This window comes from Equus caballus, chromosome 21 (genome assembly GCF_041296265.1).
Source record: "Equus caballus isolate H_3958 breed thoroughbred chromosome 21, TB-T2T, whole genome shotgun sequence".
NCBI lineage: Eukaryota > Metazoa > Chordata > Mammalia > Perissodactyla > Equidae > Equus > Equus caballus.
In genome coordinates this window covers 20,253,315-20,268,218 of record NC_091704.1, presented here as the reverse complement: position 1 = coordinate 20,268,218, position 14,904 = coordinate 20,253,315, and the positions used below count along the sequence as shown (strand labels likewise).

Here is a 14,904-nt window from a genome sequence, read left to right as displayed (position 1 = left end):
GGAAAATAAAAATAAATAACAATGCTAATATTAGTGATGTAGGGGCACGTATCAATTCAATACAGATGAAACAGAGACTGAAATTATTCAGTTTATGAAAAAAGAGTCCTATTGTCCTTCTGTGGGACCCTCTTTGAACTTATGCTATGTGTTGAAATACGATGGAAAAAATTAAATGAAATACAACATATACTGGAAATATGTTGCTAAAGACTATCTAAAAAAGGAAGCTCCGTTAAGAATTTCATGCTATTTTTAGGTTTGGGGGAACAGAACCTCATTGTAGCAATATATAAGTCCTTTTCCAGGAACTCATCATGTACAAAAGGAGGAGGCAGCGGGTAAGGTTTCTTCAGACCCAAGCCTAAAAGAAATACTGTGAACATCACAGCAGTTACAACTCAGCGTGCTGGACTGGATCAAAGTAATCCTACCACAGGGTGGGACACCTCCTTTCATTTACAAAACTCAGACAAACAATATATGAGGCCCTTCCTTTCACATAGCAGGTGCGAAAGATGTAGTTTGGTACACTTCATGTTCACTTTTATATAAAGTGGATTCTTAAACATGCAAGTATGTGTCTGCTTCTGTATCTCCACTTCAAGAGACACATTGGAATAAAAGAAACGCCAAGGCCTGAATAACCTAAAGTAGAACTTACTTTTCCGTTAGAATGTGTCACCTGTAAAAGTGGTTTTCTAAGGACACTCAATAAATTTCATGATGTTCTTTCCTCTACTTTCAACGCCCACAGAAATAAACCACCAAATTCAAAGTTTGACAGAAGTCTAAGCGCCTCGTTAAAAAAAAAAAAGTAATATTCTTGCAGGGAGATTGGCAGAGTGGTAAAAAGGGCGTTAGGGCAAGCAGGCTGGGCGGGTGCAGATCTCAAGTCTGCAGAGAGGGGAATCTGGGAAGAGCTTTTGAAGAAGCGGATTCTAACATGTTTTAATGGGAAAGAGCGGAACGCAAGGTGCTGGCATTCCATCTCCCCCGTCAGTGGAAGGTCTGAACCAACATCAGATTTTCCGGGAGGAACTTAATGATTATTAGTTGAAGAATCTGCATTTGAAAACTAACAAATTGACAGGACAATATAATTCACGTGAGCTTCCCCCACCGCCCCCGTGAGCAACAAGGGGGCCGCGGTCTGTCTGAGCAACCTACGTGTGCTCCCTCATGTCAGCCCTGGAAGGGATCAGCCAGCGTGCGCCCTTCTAATGAGCCTCTCTTCCCTTCTCCAGGACCCCCTGGCTCTGGGGGCGGCGGTGCCAGGCTCCCGGAGTTGGCGGCGGGCTGCGGGCGCTCGTCCCTCCGGTTCACCCTTTCACCCCTCCTTCACCCCGGGCGCCACGCGGGGTGGCTGGCTTTTTCCGCCCACTCCCAAGGCTGTGCTGGCGAGGCCGAGAATTGCAGGGCCTCTCCGCTTTGTCGACCTCTGGAATCCGAGTCCTCCCCGCCCCAGCCAGTCTGCTGGGGCGCTGGGGGCGCGAAAGAGGCTGGGGTTTGTTTCAAGACACTCGGATTAGAGACGCAGCCTCTAAGTCTGAACTTGGCCTCGACCTCCCCCAGCCCCTCCGCCTCTGGTCCCGGAGACGCCCAGTAGCCTGGCCGGCCCGGCGGGCGCAGACCCAGAGCGCTCCACCGCGGAGGGGGCGCGCGGCACGGCCTCTCCGGGCATCCCCGCGGCAGGGGGCGGAAGGCTAGCCCCGCGGCAGGAAGGGTCGGCGGGGCCGGAGCTCCGCCCCCCGGCCGCCCGGCTCGGAGGCCGGCCCGGTGAGTGGCAGCGGCGGAGGGCGCGGCGCCAGCGCCGAGGGGCGGAGGCGCGGGCGCTGGTTGGCGCGGGCCCGGGGGCGGGGCGCGGGGCCGGGCCGGAGGCGGGGCCGGCGCCGGGCGCCGGAGCTGCGGGCGCACGGAGAGGAGTCGCGAGCAGCTGGAGCGGAGTTGGAGGAAGCAGCGGCCGCGGCGAGGGCGGCGGGCGAGCGGCTCGGAGACGGCGAGCTCCCTGCGGGAACAGCCGGCGGGTGGGAGCTGGCTCAGAGGCGCGTTGGAGCGGTGCGCGCGGGAGGCCGCCGCTGCAGCCCGGGCCCCGCGGAGGAAGGAAGCCGGCCGGCGGGGGAGGTAGGCGGCGGCAGCGGGTCCGGGTGTGTGTGCTCGGGCGGGGGAGGCGGTGCGTGCGCGCGCGGCGGCCGCCGCTCTCTTCCTGTCACCAGCAGCCGCTTCTCCTTCTGCAAAGCCGAGCCGGGGAAAGCGGGCCGGCCGCCGGCGTCTCCCGCCGGCCGGGCAGCCGCGGGCCTCGCTCCCCGCCAGCGTCCTGCGTGCTCCCGGCCACCTCCCGGCTCCCGTTTCCCCGGTCGTCTACCGAGCGGGTGCTGCACGCCGCCGGGCGCAATCGCCGCCGGAGTTGCAGGCGATCTCCGGCTTCCCCCAACCCTTCGTCACCGCACACTTCTGAGGGTCCCCACTGTCCTCTTGCTGCAGTTTTCTGGGGCCCTTCACCCTGACCGCTGCCTTTGCGTTAGCGGGAAGGAGCGGTGCCTTCCCCCGCGCCGTCCAGCTGCAACCGGGGTCGCCGCTCGGGCCCTTCCCCGGGGCGGGCGGGGCGGCGGTGGTCCCGGAGCTCACCCCCAGCCCCCGCCCTCTCAAGTTTGCCTCTCTCCTCTTCCGGGGTGGGGGAAGTGTGCCTCGGGGCGGCAGGTCGCTGGGGCCGTCACTCGGCGCCTGTTGTCGGCCGGGCCTGGGCAGGTTGTCGGAGACATACTTAATGGGGTCTTGAAGCCGCCCGGAAAACCAGCTTTTTGTCACGCGGGGCCAGGCTGGAGGGACTGCCCAGCAATATGGAGCCGGCTGGGGAGAGCAAGAGAGCCTGTAAGCCAAAGCTAAAATATCGTGGGGAATTGTCTGGAAACCACAGCTCCAACACTCACTTCCCAAGGGCAGAAACTGCCCCGCAGATCACAAGACAAAGAGAACAGAAACGCTCAGGCCAACCTCTTCAGGACAGAAATACACTTTGGTAGCCAGAATTCGAGCATGAAACGTAAGGGTGTGAACGGAATGGCTGTTACATGTTGAATGCAGAACATGTGTGAACCGGGTTTGGGGAAATTCTAATGCTTCTCCGGGCGCTGTTAGTGTCGGAATGGTCTCGCTTCTACCGTTAATCCCTGGCGGAGCTGTAGCGCTGTCGGTGTCTGTGTGTGAGGTTACTCTTGATTGGGGGTTTTATGACTTTGGACGCGATAGGATTTTTTTTTTTTCCTCTTTGTCAGTCAGTGCGAAGTACGAATGGATAAAGCAGTTCCGGGTTTTGAATACAGCATAGGATTGTCATTTCTGTGTGATGAGGGTCAGGTTTTAGTTGTTAGGCGGGACATTCACAAAGCTTAGTGACCCAGGCTTTATGTGGAATTGTATTTTAATATTTCATCAGCTTGCGTTGCGTTTTGGCAACTTTAAAGATGATTAGGTATTAGAAAAGGTCAGAGTTAGGTAGATAGGTTCATTTCTGAGGCAGGCTATTAGAGTAATGGATCTTCAAGGTGTAAATCACTGGAAATTTGGTCACCTCTGCTCAAGAGAAGGCCATGGATATCTTTTATCATTGAAAAAGAAAGCGATACAAGCGCCCCCCAGCTATAATTTTTTGACAGATCACGTTCTTGAAATCAACAGTTTAAAAGCAACAGATGATAGTTTTCTTAGGAGCAGAAGTTGCTTGAACTTTGGGAAGCAAGTGTGTCGGTCATTACAAAGAAAACACCCTAAGAGTGATTTTATGTGTGTTTGGGGGGGGGGTCCCTCTAAAGTTTGGGAAGGTGGGTTTGGTTCAGAATCAAGGTTTTAACTGGGAAGGCTGGTGGAGGAGGCCCCCGCCTTGCAGAGAGTTGAGTTATGTCACTGCTGGCTGCTTCAGTGTTTATTTGCCAGTTGCAGATTGCTCCTAGAGAGTTCCCCTTTCTCCATGGAAGTGTATAGATTTTTCTCATTGGAAGAAAGTTTTATGTATCTCATCTTGGCTTTCGAAGTCTTACGTGCATTTGCTTTTTAACTTTCATCTTGATTTGGGACCTGTTCTTGTCAGTTGCATAACAGAACTCTCTGCAGTGTACACACGACTATCTGCCGTTTTATCTGCTTGTGTAAAATGATGAGATCACTGTGTGTTTTCATATCTATGCTGCTGACAGTCACTGTGAAAAAGCATTTCACTTCCCATCGATTAATTATGTTGCCTTTCTTTAGCTATTTCTTGAAATTTAAATTTATGAAGATCAGGAAATTCTGCAGCATAAAGTTGGTTTTGGGAAACAAATGGTACAATAAGTTATAGGTAGTATATATTTTGGTTATTGACAGGGGGAATGGTAGTATGCATTTATCTTCTGGAAATGTTAACTGCACCTAAGCTGCTTTTTGAAGGGTTTTGTCGCTTAAATGTGAACCTATTCGACTTACCCAAATTTTATGTTGTTAAAACTGTTGGCCAGACCTTTAAATTCCTCCATGAATGCCATGTAATTTTTAGGTTAGTATTTTTGTTGAAACTTCCTTTTTTTCTTAGGTAGTTCAAAGGAGTATTCTAAAAAGGCACCCACTCTGAAAGATTGTTCACGTACATGCTCATTAAAACAGGAACAATTCTAGTGCAGCTTTTATTATGTTTGCATTTTGTGATTTGCAAAAGGTGTTTTATTGAATAAAGAGATGGTGAATGAGCAGATTGCAAAAAAGGATTTTATGGTCAGGTAGAATATAGAAAGCTGAGGTGATGTTTGCATTTGGGGTTTTGCTGTTAATTTCCTCACGTACACAATGAGGCACACACAGTGTGGAAGAAAATGGGAAGTACTTTTTTCGGTACATTCTCTGTTTGAGACAGGCTCTCCACAGATCTCCCTCTTTTGGACAGACAGGGATTTGCCAGTGATGGCAAGAGAATGGAGCATCTTAGTGAAGCCCTCAGAAGACGAGAAACTTACTTATCAGTGGAAGGAAGGGATTATCAATTTAGTTTTTACCTAAGAAGGCATAATATAAATTACTTAACGGACTTGAATCAAAAACTTAGGTCGTAAGTAATTTTTAAAATGTTTTTGTTATTTATTGCTCTTTTTCCTGTCTCCTCCACCTACACCCTAATGTGATTACTTGCCATGATTCTGCCAACACTCTTATTGGAATTACTTGCCTAAAAGAGTGGTGATTAAAGGCCATTTCATGTACATTATGCCAAATGAGCTGAAAAATAGACTATGTAATTACTCATAAACTTGTCTGTTTGGCTTGTGTTAGTGTTTTTTTTCAAAGGGTAGAATGAGTATAGTATAACCTTTACTAAAAAGAAAATCCTACTGTAAAAGCATCTTTGGAGATTGTATCCTCTCAGCATTGTTTTCTTTAAAGTAAATCAAATATGTGCCCACAGGCACTTGTAGTCAAAACAGCTTGCAGGTGAACGATCACCCCAGCAGAGAATATTGAAGTCACAGGAGTCTGGCCAAAGTGTGAGGAGACTCCACCAGCGGGTGGAGTGTGTTAATCAGCAAGGTGCCTGGCCTGGTGTCCCTTCCTCTTGCCTTCCTCGCTGGACCCCTAGTGGTCGGGACCCAGGGCTCAGCCCCAGGAGCTAAGGCTGTAACATGAGGACGCAGGTGCCTTCAGTCCTTGGAGGATTGCATTAGTGCTGTCATCTTTTCTCTTTGAGGGCAGGTAGGGAGCAGCCACCAAACCCTGTTGGGGAGGAGTCTTGTCCCCTAACTCCACCCCCTGCCTCACACCACACTCTCGCACACTCCTGGTCCCTCCCAGGTCTCCTTTACTCTCACCTCTGCAGAGCCACGCTCTACTTCAGACAGGGAGAGAGCCTGATGGGCAAAGTCCGCGTGCAGTGCAGCCTTTATCTCTCTATTTATTTACTCTGGAAAGGAGTCAAGGAGACGGCAGAGAGTTTTCTTTTGGCTAGCTTCAGGATGCATTTCGAGCAGTTTGCAGCATTTAGAGGCAAGCAATGCAAAAGAAAAATTCCTGGCAAATGTCCCTGTTTAAATATAAATTGTATAAGTGGCATTCAATATTAATAGTAATCAAAGTACTAACAACAATAATAATGATACCATAGCTACAGTTTGCTAGCTATGTAGCTTCAGGCAAATTATTTAACTCCTCTGTGCTTGTTTTCTTATCAGTAAAATGGCAATAATAATTGTACCTAGGGCACCCGTAAGGATTAAATCAGTTGATATATGTAAAACTCTAAGATCTGTGCCTGGCTCATCGTGAGCACTGTGTCAGTGTTAATTATATTAAGCTCTAATTATCAAGCATGGAGCTAAGTGTTTTATATGTGCAGTTTCATTTGCTCTCATAATAACCCTATGAGATATAGGTTTGCTTGTTGTAGCTGTGTCACAGATGGTAGAATTGTGCCACAGAGAGGTTTAGGCAACTTGCCCAAGGTTGAAAATCTAGACACTGATGGGGACAGCCGCCTGAGTCTGAAGCTCAGTGCTTTTACCAACCTTCTTGTTCAGAATTTTACACAATAGCGTTGTTTGTTTTCAGAGACTTTAGATCATCTGCTTCAGGGCCCCTGTGCTGTGATGATGGAGAGAACTGGAATGGTCAACCCCATGGCCTTTTCTGGGTGATAGGATCTGTTTCTTAGGCCCTGGAAGCCACAGCATGAGGACCCACGTCGTCCTTTCTCCCGCCTCCCAGTGATGACCACTGAGCCACAAGCTGCCTCCAGCTGGGCCTGGGTCTGTCTCTCCTCTGCCCCTCCTGCAGAGCTGGGGTGCCATCCCATCTCTGCTTTCTGGAGAGCCCTGCCTCCTTGTTGTTTCACCTGGGCTTGTCATGTCTCCTCTGTACCCCATAGCCCTGAAAGGGCTATGGGCAGGAATTGTGGCCTAGACACCCAGCTTCTCCGCAGTCCTGACCCAGCCGTGAGTGTGGCAGCTGGCAGCGCATTCTGGTTACTTGGTCAGTTTAAAAATGAATGGAGAGGGGCTGGCCCTGTGGCCGAGTGGTTAAAGTTCCACACACACCACTTCAGTGGGCCAGGTTTACCAGTTTGGATCCCGGGCATGGATCTACACCACTTGTCAAGCCATGCTGTGGCAGCAGCCCACGTACAGAAATGGAGGAAGATTGGCACAGATGTTAGCTCAGGGCTAATCTTCCTCAGAAAGGAAAAAAAAGGGAGATATTTGAATGTCTGTGACTTTGGGCTTAATCTGAGCCCATCATTTTTATTTTAATTGTGATAAAATTCATATACCATAAAATTTACCCTGAGCTCATCATTTTAAATTGAAATCCATTATTTTACTGGGAAATTTGTTCAGTTTGATTTTCATCATTTCCAGGACACCATATTTGGAAGGTGAAAAGATCTTTACATAATGGTTTTTTGTTTTTAAAGACTTTATGAATTTAGGTGGGGAGCATGCCCTAGACTCAGAGCTGGCACACTGAGGATGGAGAGCTGGCATGTAGGGAGGCGTGTCTGGGAGCCCAGGAACCCTCCATAGCCTTTGCAGCTGGATTGAAGATCCATTTTGTGCTGGGACCCAGTGCCAAACTCCTGATTTCATCACAGGATAAAATCATGTGATTAGGATATATTCTTGATTTATTTAAAGTGATTTAAAAATATCCTTCATTACTGCCTCCACACTAAGTTTGTAAATCCTTGTCCTTTGTAAAAGGGGAATGAGTAAGTCAACAAAGTCAGAGGGCTTTTCAAAGAGTTTTGTTTGGTTCTTTGCCAGAATGCCTGTGGGTTAGAGGGTTAAATTGAAAATTTACTTTTGAGCAGTTGTACATTGAGAAGTTATGGATTGCTACTTGTCTGGCATCAGAAGCAACTTTATTTTGAGGAACAGAAGGAGAATTCTGCAGTATCTTAGCAGAGAGAGAAAATATACTGCAATTAATGGTATTGCAGGTCGTCTTTAAAAGGATTGAAAGACTGGAGCAAAATAATTCTTAAGGAAATGTTGAACTGTTGCATTTATGTAAGAGTAAGTTAATTTGTTGTTTGTTCATAGGACTCTTTTATACCTTTTGTTACAGTAACTTATATATGCACCAGCTTGGTTCTATATCATAAAACTGCCTTGGTTATTTGAAAACATGAAATTATGCACATTTATTGTTTTCAAGTAAAACCTTTACTGTGTGAATAGTTATTTTCGAGCTGGGTGGAAGTAGTTCAGTGACAGGTGTGTGTAGCCCAAGAGATTGGAGGTGCCATCTTGGGAATCTGGGCAACATGTATCCTGTTGATTGAGATAGTGTGGGCTCCAGATTGCTGTCAGGAGGGTTACACAGCACGACCAGGGCCTCAGGCTGCTGAGCTTTCTGCAGTCCTGGGGAGAATTTGAAGTGAGAGAAAAGAGAACTTGCCAGTCCTTTAGTGATGACAGCCCTTGTGCCTGTGGCTTGTGCTTCATGTATCCCTCTAAGGAGGAGCTGAGCTGTTAGAAGCTGGGCAGGGAGGGGCCTGGGATAGCAGCAGGGGCCATAGATGCCAAGAGGGATACAGGTGGCAGAAGCTAAAGCTCGGAGAGCAGAAATGGGCAGGATTCTAGAAGTGGGCAACCTTCCAGAAGTGATGTGCCCGGTATTCTTTCATTCACTAGTTTCTGGACTTCTTTAGCAAGGATGCATTTTAATGAAGTCTCTTTGGAAGGAAATTTGCGTGGTCCAAGATGCTGCTGGGTCTTGGACTTGACGGAACTGCTGCTGAGTTACAGTGGCTTCTTTTTGTGCAGGTGTGTTTGTGAAAGAGCCATGACCACTAGCAGTAAGGCTGCTGTTGCAGAGAGTAAAAAGCAGACATTCAAGGTTAATCTGAGAAGTCAGAGTGTGCAGGCGAGGAGTGTGCCTCGTTGATCCCCTGGGCATTGAAGCCAGTTGCGTTTGGGAAGTAGGTTCTAGTGGTGGTAAAGTGGAGGCTCTGGAGCCCGACTACCTGGATCTGAGTTCTGGTTCCACCTCTCAATTGCTGTGTTACTGTGCTCAAGATACTAAACTCTGCACTTCAGTTTTCTCCTATGTAAAGTGAGAATATTGATGGTACCTGCCTCATGGTTATCTTGAGTATTGAACGTGTTGATGCACATATAGCTCCCAGTAAATATTAGATGATGATGATTGAGTGAGTTAATACACGTATAACTTCCAGTAAGTGTTAGATAATGACCATGATGACCATGACGGCAATGACAGTCATTAAAATGAGCATGGCGGTCAGGAGAAAGTGTGCAGGCTGCAGTAGGGTAGAGGTGCCTGCCTCCTCTCCCTAGCCAAGGCTTGTCTGTACCTCGCCACCCAAATGACTAGTCAGCTTGCCCTCTTACAACATTGCTCTCCAACCACCTAAGTGGCACTGAGTCATGACTGACTTTGAATTGTTTTGATTCATCTTCCTGGCCTTGATTGTGGAGTCCCAGAAGACAGGAATGATGTGTTCTAATTACAATCCTAGAGTCATAGAAGATCTGGGGTTCTTTTTATCCAACGAGGACCCAGAGTTCTGCACAGGATTCTTTTTTTTTGCTGAGGAAGATCAGCCCTGAGCTAACATCTGTTGCCAATCTTGCACTTTTTTTGCTTGAGGAAAATTAGCCCTGAGTTAACATCTGTGCCAGTCTTTCACCACTTTATATGTGGATTGCAGCCACAGCATGGCTGACAAGTGGTGTAGGGCCGTGCCTGGGATCCAGACCTGCGAACCCTGGCCACCAAAGTGGAGTACACTGAACTTAACCACTCTGCCATGGGGCCGGGCCCTGCACAGGATTCTTTTTACACAGAAAGGAAGGTTCTTAGAAGTGGCAGTGGAGGGGGAGTTTGTGGAGCCATACGGGTCTCTGGCACATGTGGCAGAGATTGCTCCTCTGGAGTCTGGTTGTTAATCATCAGGTTCCTTGGGGTTCTTTTTCTCTTTGCACAGATTGAACCTCAGGCTGACCTAAGCCCTGTTTTCAGGTTTGTAAGACTTTGACCAGACGTGGAGCCTTTTCTTACTACAGTGTCCCCTGGCGAGAAACACGCATAGCTGCATAGGTGTGCGGTGAGCAGCGGCTTGGTGGTGGCTGAGGGCTGTGTAAGCGAGAGAGAGAGAGAAATCATTGTATTCCCCATTCTGTCAGGAATCTCACCAAACTGGCCCATTGGGCTCTGGAAATAGAGGAAACCATAGGCAGCAGCTGGCAGAAAGGTCTACCCAGCCTGCTGGTTCAGGAGTTTTCTTCCAAAAAGGCATGCATTGCCAGGAAAAGCTAACGAACATTTCAAGGCAGATTTGGAGGAAGTAAATTATTCTTAGGCATATTGCCTGGTTTCCAGGCATTTAGGGATATGTAAATTTTCACGTTCTTTAGAGTTCTGTCTCTCATTTGTACAGAGTGCATTAGTACTAAAAGTGAGATTTGCTGCTTCTACATTTTTGTGTGAATTTATGCAGTGACTATTTAATTTCATTCTGGAGCCATCAAGAGGAGAGGCTGTCTTCAAACATAATATAGTTTATTTTTCTCGTACATTCTGCTGGTTGCTTTAATTTTTTTTCTGACAACTGAAATACGAAGTGGAATATTATCTCAAATTAACATTCTTGCTTACACAAAGGTTTCCAGTGTTTGTTTTTGCTTCTTTTAATATGGAGCTCTCCTAAGAGTGTTATTGTATTCCAGCTAAGAGGCTTTCCCCAGGTACGGTGGAATACTTTACACTTCTGAATGCCAGCATAACAATTAATCTGTGATTAGATTTTGCTTCTTAAAATGCCTACACTGAAGAGTGCCTATAATTTTAAACTTCTAAATGTTCTGCTCTTGAAAACTTAGAAAGTCTCTCTTTGATATAGCACACTGAAATTGTGTGCCTATTGTTTTTATTGCTTTATCGTTCTGCCAGCTTAACTGAAATTCACCTTTAGGTTGCTTTTACCCTTTACAATAAAGGTAATGCTGAGGAATGAAGGCAGTGCAGAGTGTGCACGTGTGCACGCTGTTCTATTGGCCATCCACGCTCTGACTTTGTAGCTCTGCCTCTCCACTATGTTAAAAAAAGAATAAGAAAAAACTTTCGTTTCCCATTTCCCCCTCCACTAAACTGTCTTTAAAGAGTAACCTGCAACAACCATCTCTGCTTCCTCTTCAGTTCCTTAACTCCTTACATTCTAATTACCATCCTCAGTACTGCTAGACATAGTCTGCTTTCTCAAAAGTCCGTGACGATTCCACGATGCACAGAGCCCAAAATATGTTAGCCTTGCCTCAGTTTCCCCCTTCTGGAGGCCTCTGCAGGATTTAGTCTTAGGGATCCCCTTTTCATACTTGAACTCTCCTATCCCTTGTTTCTGGAACATTGCATTGTCTCCAAACCTCGACGTTCCCTTTTCAGTCGCATTTACTGAGCCTCAGCATTTGGTCCTTGGATCATTTTTTAACTTTTAATATTTTTCCCTGTGACTTCCTCCATTCCACTGTGTTCATCCTTGCCTCATTTGCAGCTGATTATGGAATCTCCAGTGTGTCCCTCTCTTGAACCACAGACCAGCTTTTCAGCTTTTCAGCCACCCAACAGCACACTTGCATTTGTATGCCCAGCAGCCCCTTCAGCCCATCAGGCCTCCGGTTTCCCTTTGCCTGATGCTGGAGCTCAATTCTTCCCATTAACTCAGGATCATGCACCTTTGGTCCTTTCTGTCGTGACCCATATGCAAGTATTGCCACATCCTCTACAGTGTCTCTTACTTCACTCCTCCCCTTTCCATACCCTCTGCTGCCACCTTGGCTCATGCCCTCATGGGTGCTTGCCCAGACCGATGCAATACACCTTACATAGCTTTCCTCACCTCTTCTGTCCCTACGCCAGTCCCTCCTACACACCCTGATTAGACAGAGATCCCTCAAGTGCAACTCTGATCCTGTTGCTCCCCTTTCTCCAAGACTTTTCAACTGTAGACTGCGTTACTCACAAACTCAGCACAGGCATGCATGATGTCCTATGACCCCTGTCTATCTAACTCAGTCTACTGCTCCCTCTATGGCTCCAGATGGTTTGGACTTGCTGTTCTAACTCTCCCCATATTATGACATTGTTACATCTGTACCTAAGATCATGCCACACATTCCATTCTATCTTCAGATTCCCGCATTTAGATGTGGTCTGTCCCTCCTTTGAATCCCCTAGCATTTAGTCTCTGCCCCTCTTATGGCATTTACCTGGTGTAATGGGTCATTGTTTACCAGACGTGCCACATGCCCATACCCCTTAGATCCGTGCCTAGTGTTCTTAGAAGGCCAGGTCTGTCTTACTAATCTTTGTTGTGTAGACCCTGTAGGGCTGTGGCGCTCTGCCCTGTGTATATCTGCAAAATCGATTAAGTACTTGTTGAATGAAGTAGAAATTCAGATTCACACAGATGGAGAAGTGTGATGTTCATTCATAAGTCTTGTGTTTCCTTTGCTAGGTGCAGCTCGCCAGTGGAGTGCAACAGCAAAATCAGGCGACAGATGGACAGTGTGACAGGAGTGTCGGAGAGGATTGGGCCTCGCTGTGAGAGTCAGCCTGGAGTCAAAGTGTTGGCAAGTTGCTGAAGAGGAAGCTAGTGGGAGGACTGTGGCCCACAGAGGAAGTGGAGCCCTGACTTCAGTCACAATTGATGGAGGACAGATGGACAGCAGGATGGCCAATCACCTCTCCTCTTAAACCTTTGGAGAGTTGTCCTTTGTCCTCTGCTGGACACATATTGGGAATCTTAACACACTCTCTGACTTCACTTTCCATAGAAACGTAGAATTAGGCTGCAGTGTGTGACCAGACTCGTCTGTTGCATGGTCACAGGTTTGCAGACATGAGTGCAGAGGGGTACCAGTACAGAGCGCTCTATGATTATAAAAAGGAACGAGAAGAAGATATTGACTTGCACTTGGGTGACATATTGACTGTGAATAAAGGGTCCTTGGTAGCTCTTGGATTCTGTGACGGACAGGAAGCCAGGCCTGAAGAGATTGGCTGGTTAAACGGCTATAATGAAACGACGGGGGAGAGGGGGGACTTTCCGGGAACTTACGTAGAATATATTGGAAGGAAAAAAATCTCGCCCCCGACACCAAAGCCCCGGCCACCTCGACCCCTTCCCGTCGCACCAGGTTCTTCAAAAACTGAAGCAGACAGTGAGCAACAAGGTCAGTATTGACGAGTGATTGCTTGATGACTCCTTTTCTTTTTGAAAGGAAAAGTCTTAGATTTAGGTTGGGCTGTAATGCTTGGGCAGAAGTCATTTGGGAAACTTTACTTGAATTTACATGTGGTGCATAAAAGCTTAGTCATTACAAGGCTAGAAATTTGTGTTTGTAGAGTGGGGAGTTGTTAGAAAAATAGGGAGATGGTGTCTGAGAACCTGTATAGTGAATGTCCTTAAACACTGTTATCATAGTTGCCACTGAATTAAATGTCTATTGCATTCTTATTGTTGTGATTGGTATTAATATCTGAAGAATCATTTTGAGAGAGTGGAAGGTAAGTCTAATATGAATATATTCAACAGTAATATGATTTGCATGGGGACATATAGAAAGTAATAGCATGACGACAGAACTTGGCAGAGAAGAAGCCCTTGTTTTTGTAACCTGGTGTCTACCTCTGGCTTCCTCTCCAGGAACACTAGGGCTGAAGCTGAAGTTAATCCTGTAGTTAGCAGAGATATACAGGGTGGTGTTGTCCTTCATGAGCAATGTCATTTGTGGCATTAATGCCTGTAGTGTGCTTGGCCTTCAGGAGAAAACAAGATCTCTGAATACTTTTCTTCATTGGAAAGCACCTTGATTCACAGAGCACTCATTGTTTGTTGGAGATAGTCCATACTCAAGCTTTGTGCACAGCCATTCGTTTGACATTTTTCTTCTATGCAGTTTCAGAGACAAGCCTTTTGCTCAGCTTCGCTGTTATCAACTTTGTCAAACAATTCGTTTCATCACTAGTAAATCACAAGCATATTTTTCCTTGTGTAATCTTTTTTTCTCAAACACTGAGAAAGCTATGTTTGAAGTCAGTGGACCCGACTGCAGTGGTTGCATGTTGAGCAGCACTGACTGAAGCATCCCCAGGTACTTCTGGAAGAGGTTCTCATGTGATTATGCCTTCTTTAACGTTGGCTGATTCTAGCACAAATGAATGAGATAGAGAAGCAGAATGCAAGGGGAAATAGCTGCCTTTTGGCATTGGGTCATAAAAGGATTGGGAATATTTTGTGAAAGTCAAAGAATTTACCAAGGATATCCGAGGGGAAGGCTTTTCCTTCCCCCATCTGACCCAAAACGGATACTTGTTTCATAAACATTGTACTGTACTTTATAAATAATATCCGAATAATATCTTTTACTCTGCAGTTCAAAAGCGAAAGTTAATTTTTCTTTGCAAGTGAATCAGAAAACCTTGACTATGCACATATAGATTTAATTTTGTCAGCCCTTACGTTTCTTGCATATTTTCACTTAGCAGATTGAAGGTATATATATATATGTAATTGTTCTTTTCCCAACAAACTACGTATTTTTAATTTGACTTTTTATTTTTTAAGTTGGAAACACTTTCTTAAGTAGGCTAATTCAAAAGGAAAAATGATTTAATTTGTCCCAGAATACAAAAGATTAAAGAATCCTAAAAATATCTGAATTTGATTAAGAAGATTGTTTAAAAGGTGAAAAGAGGGTACTTTGTCAACATTAGTGACAAAAAGATTTTGTAAAAATAATTTCTAAACAAAATTGCATTTGATAACCGCTGTCAAGTGTAACTTCATTTGGATACAGAAAAGCAAGTCTTTCCTTATAAGAAAAATGGTTTTCTCTCTTTAGGTCCTAAACTATTTTATAGTGC

General features: G+C 46.2%; 1 protein-coding gene across 3 annotated transcripts in view; it reads left to right on the top strand.

The window, feature by feature from the left end:
• Positions 1-1,865: 1,865 nt before the first annotated feature.
• PIK3R1 (phosphoinositide-3-kinase regulatory subunit 1) overlaps positions 1,866-14,904 on the top strand; it is an 83,511-nt gene continuing 70,472 nt past the window's right edge. Inside the window, exons 1-2 of one of the 3 annotated variants that reach the window (XM_023625591.2) lie at positions 1,866-2,124; positions 12,494-13,211. In XM_023625591.2, the coding sequence (XP_023481359.1) occupies positions 12,878-13,211 (334 nt within the window). In that variant the 5' untranslated portion in view covers positions 1,866-2,124; positions 12,494-12,877. The other 2 variants (XM_070246802.1, XM_070246801.1) reach the window with 2 other exon arrangements.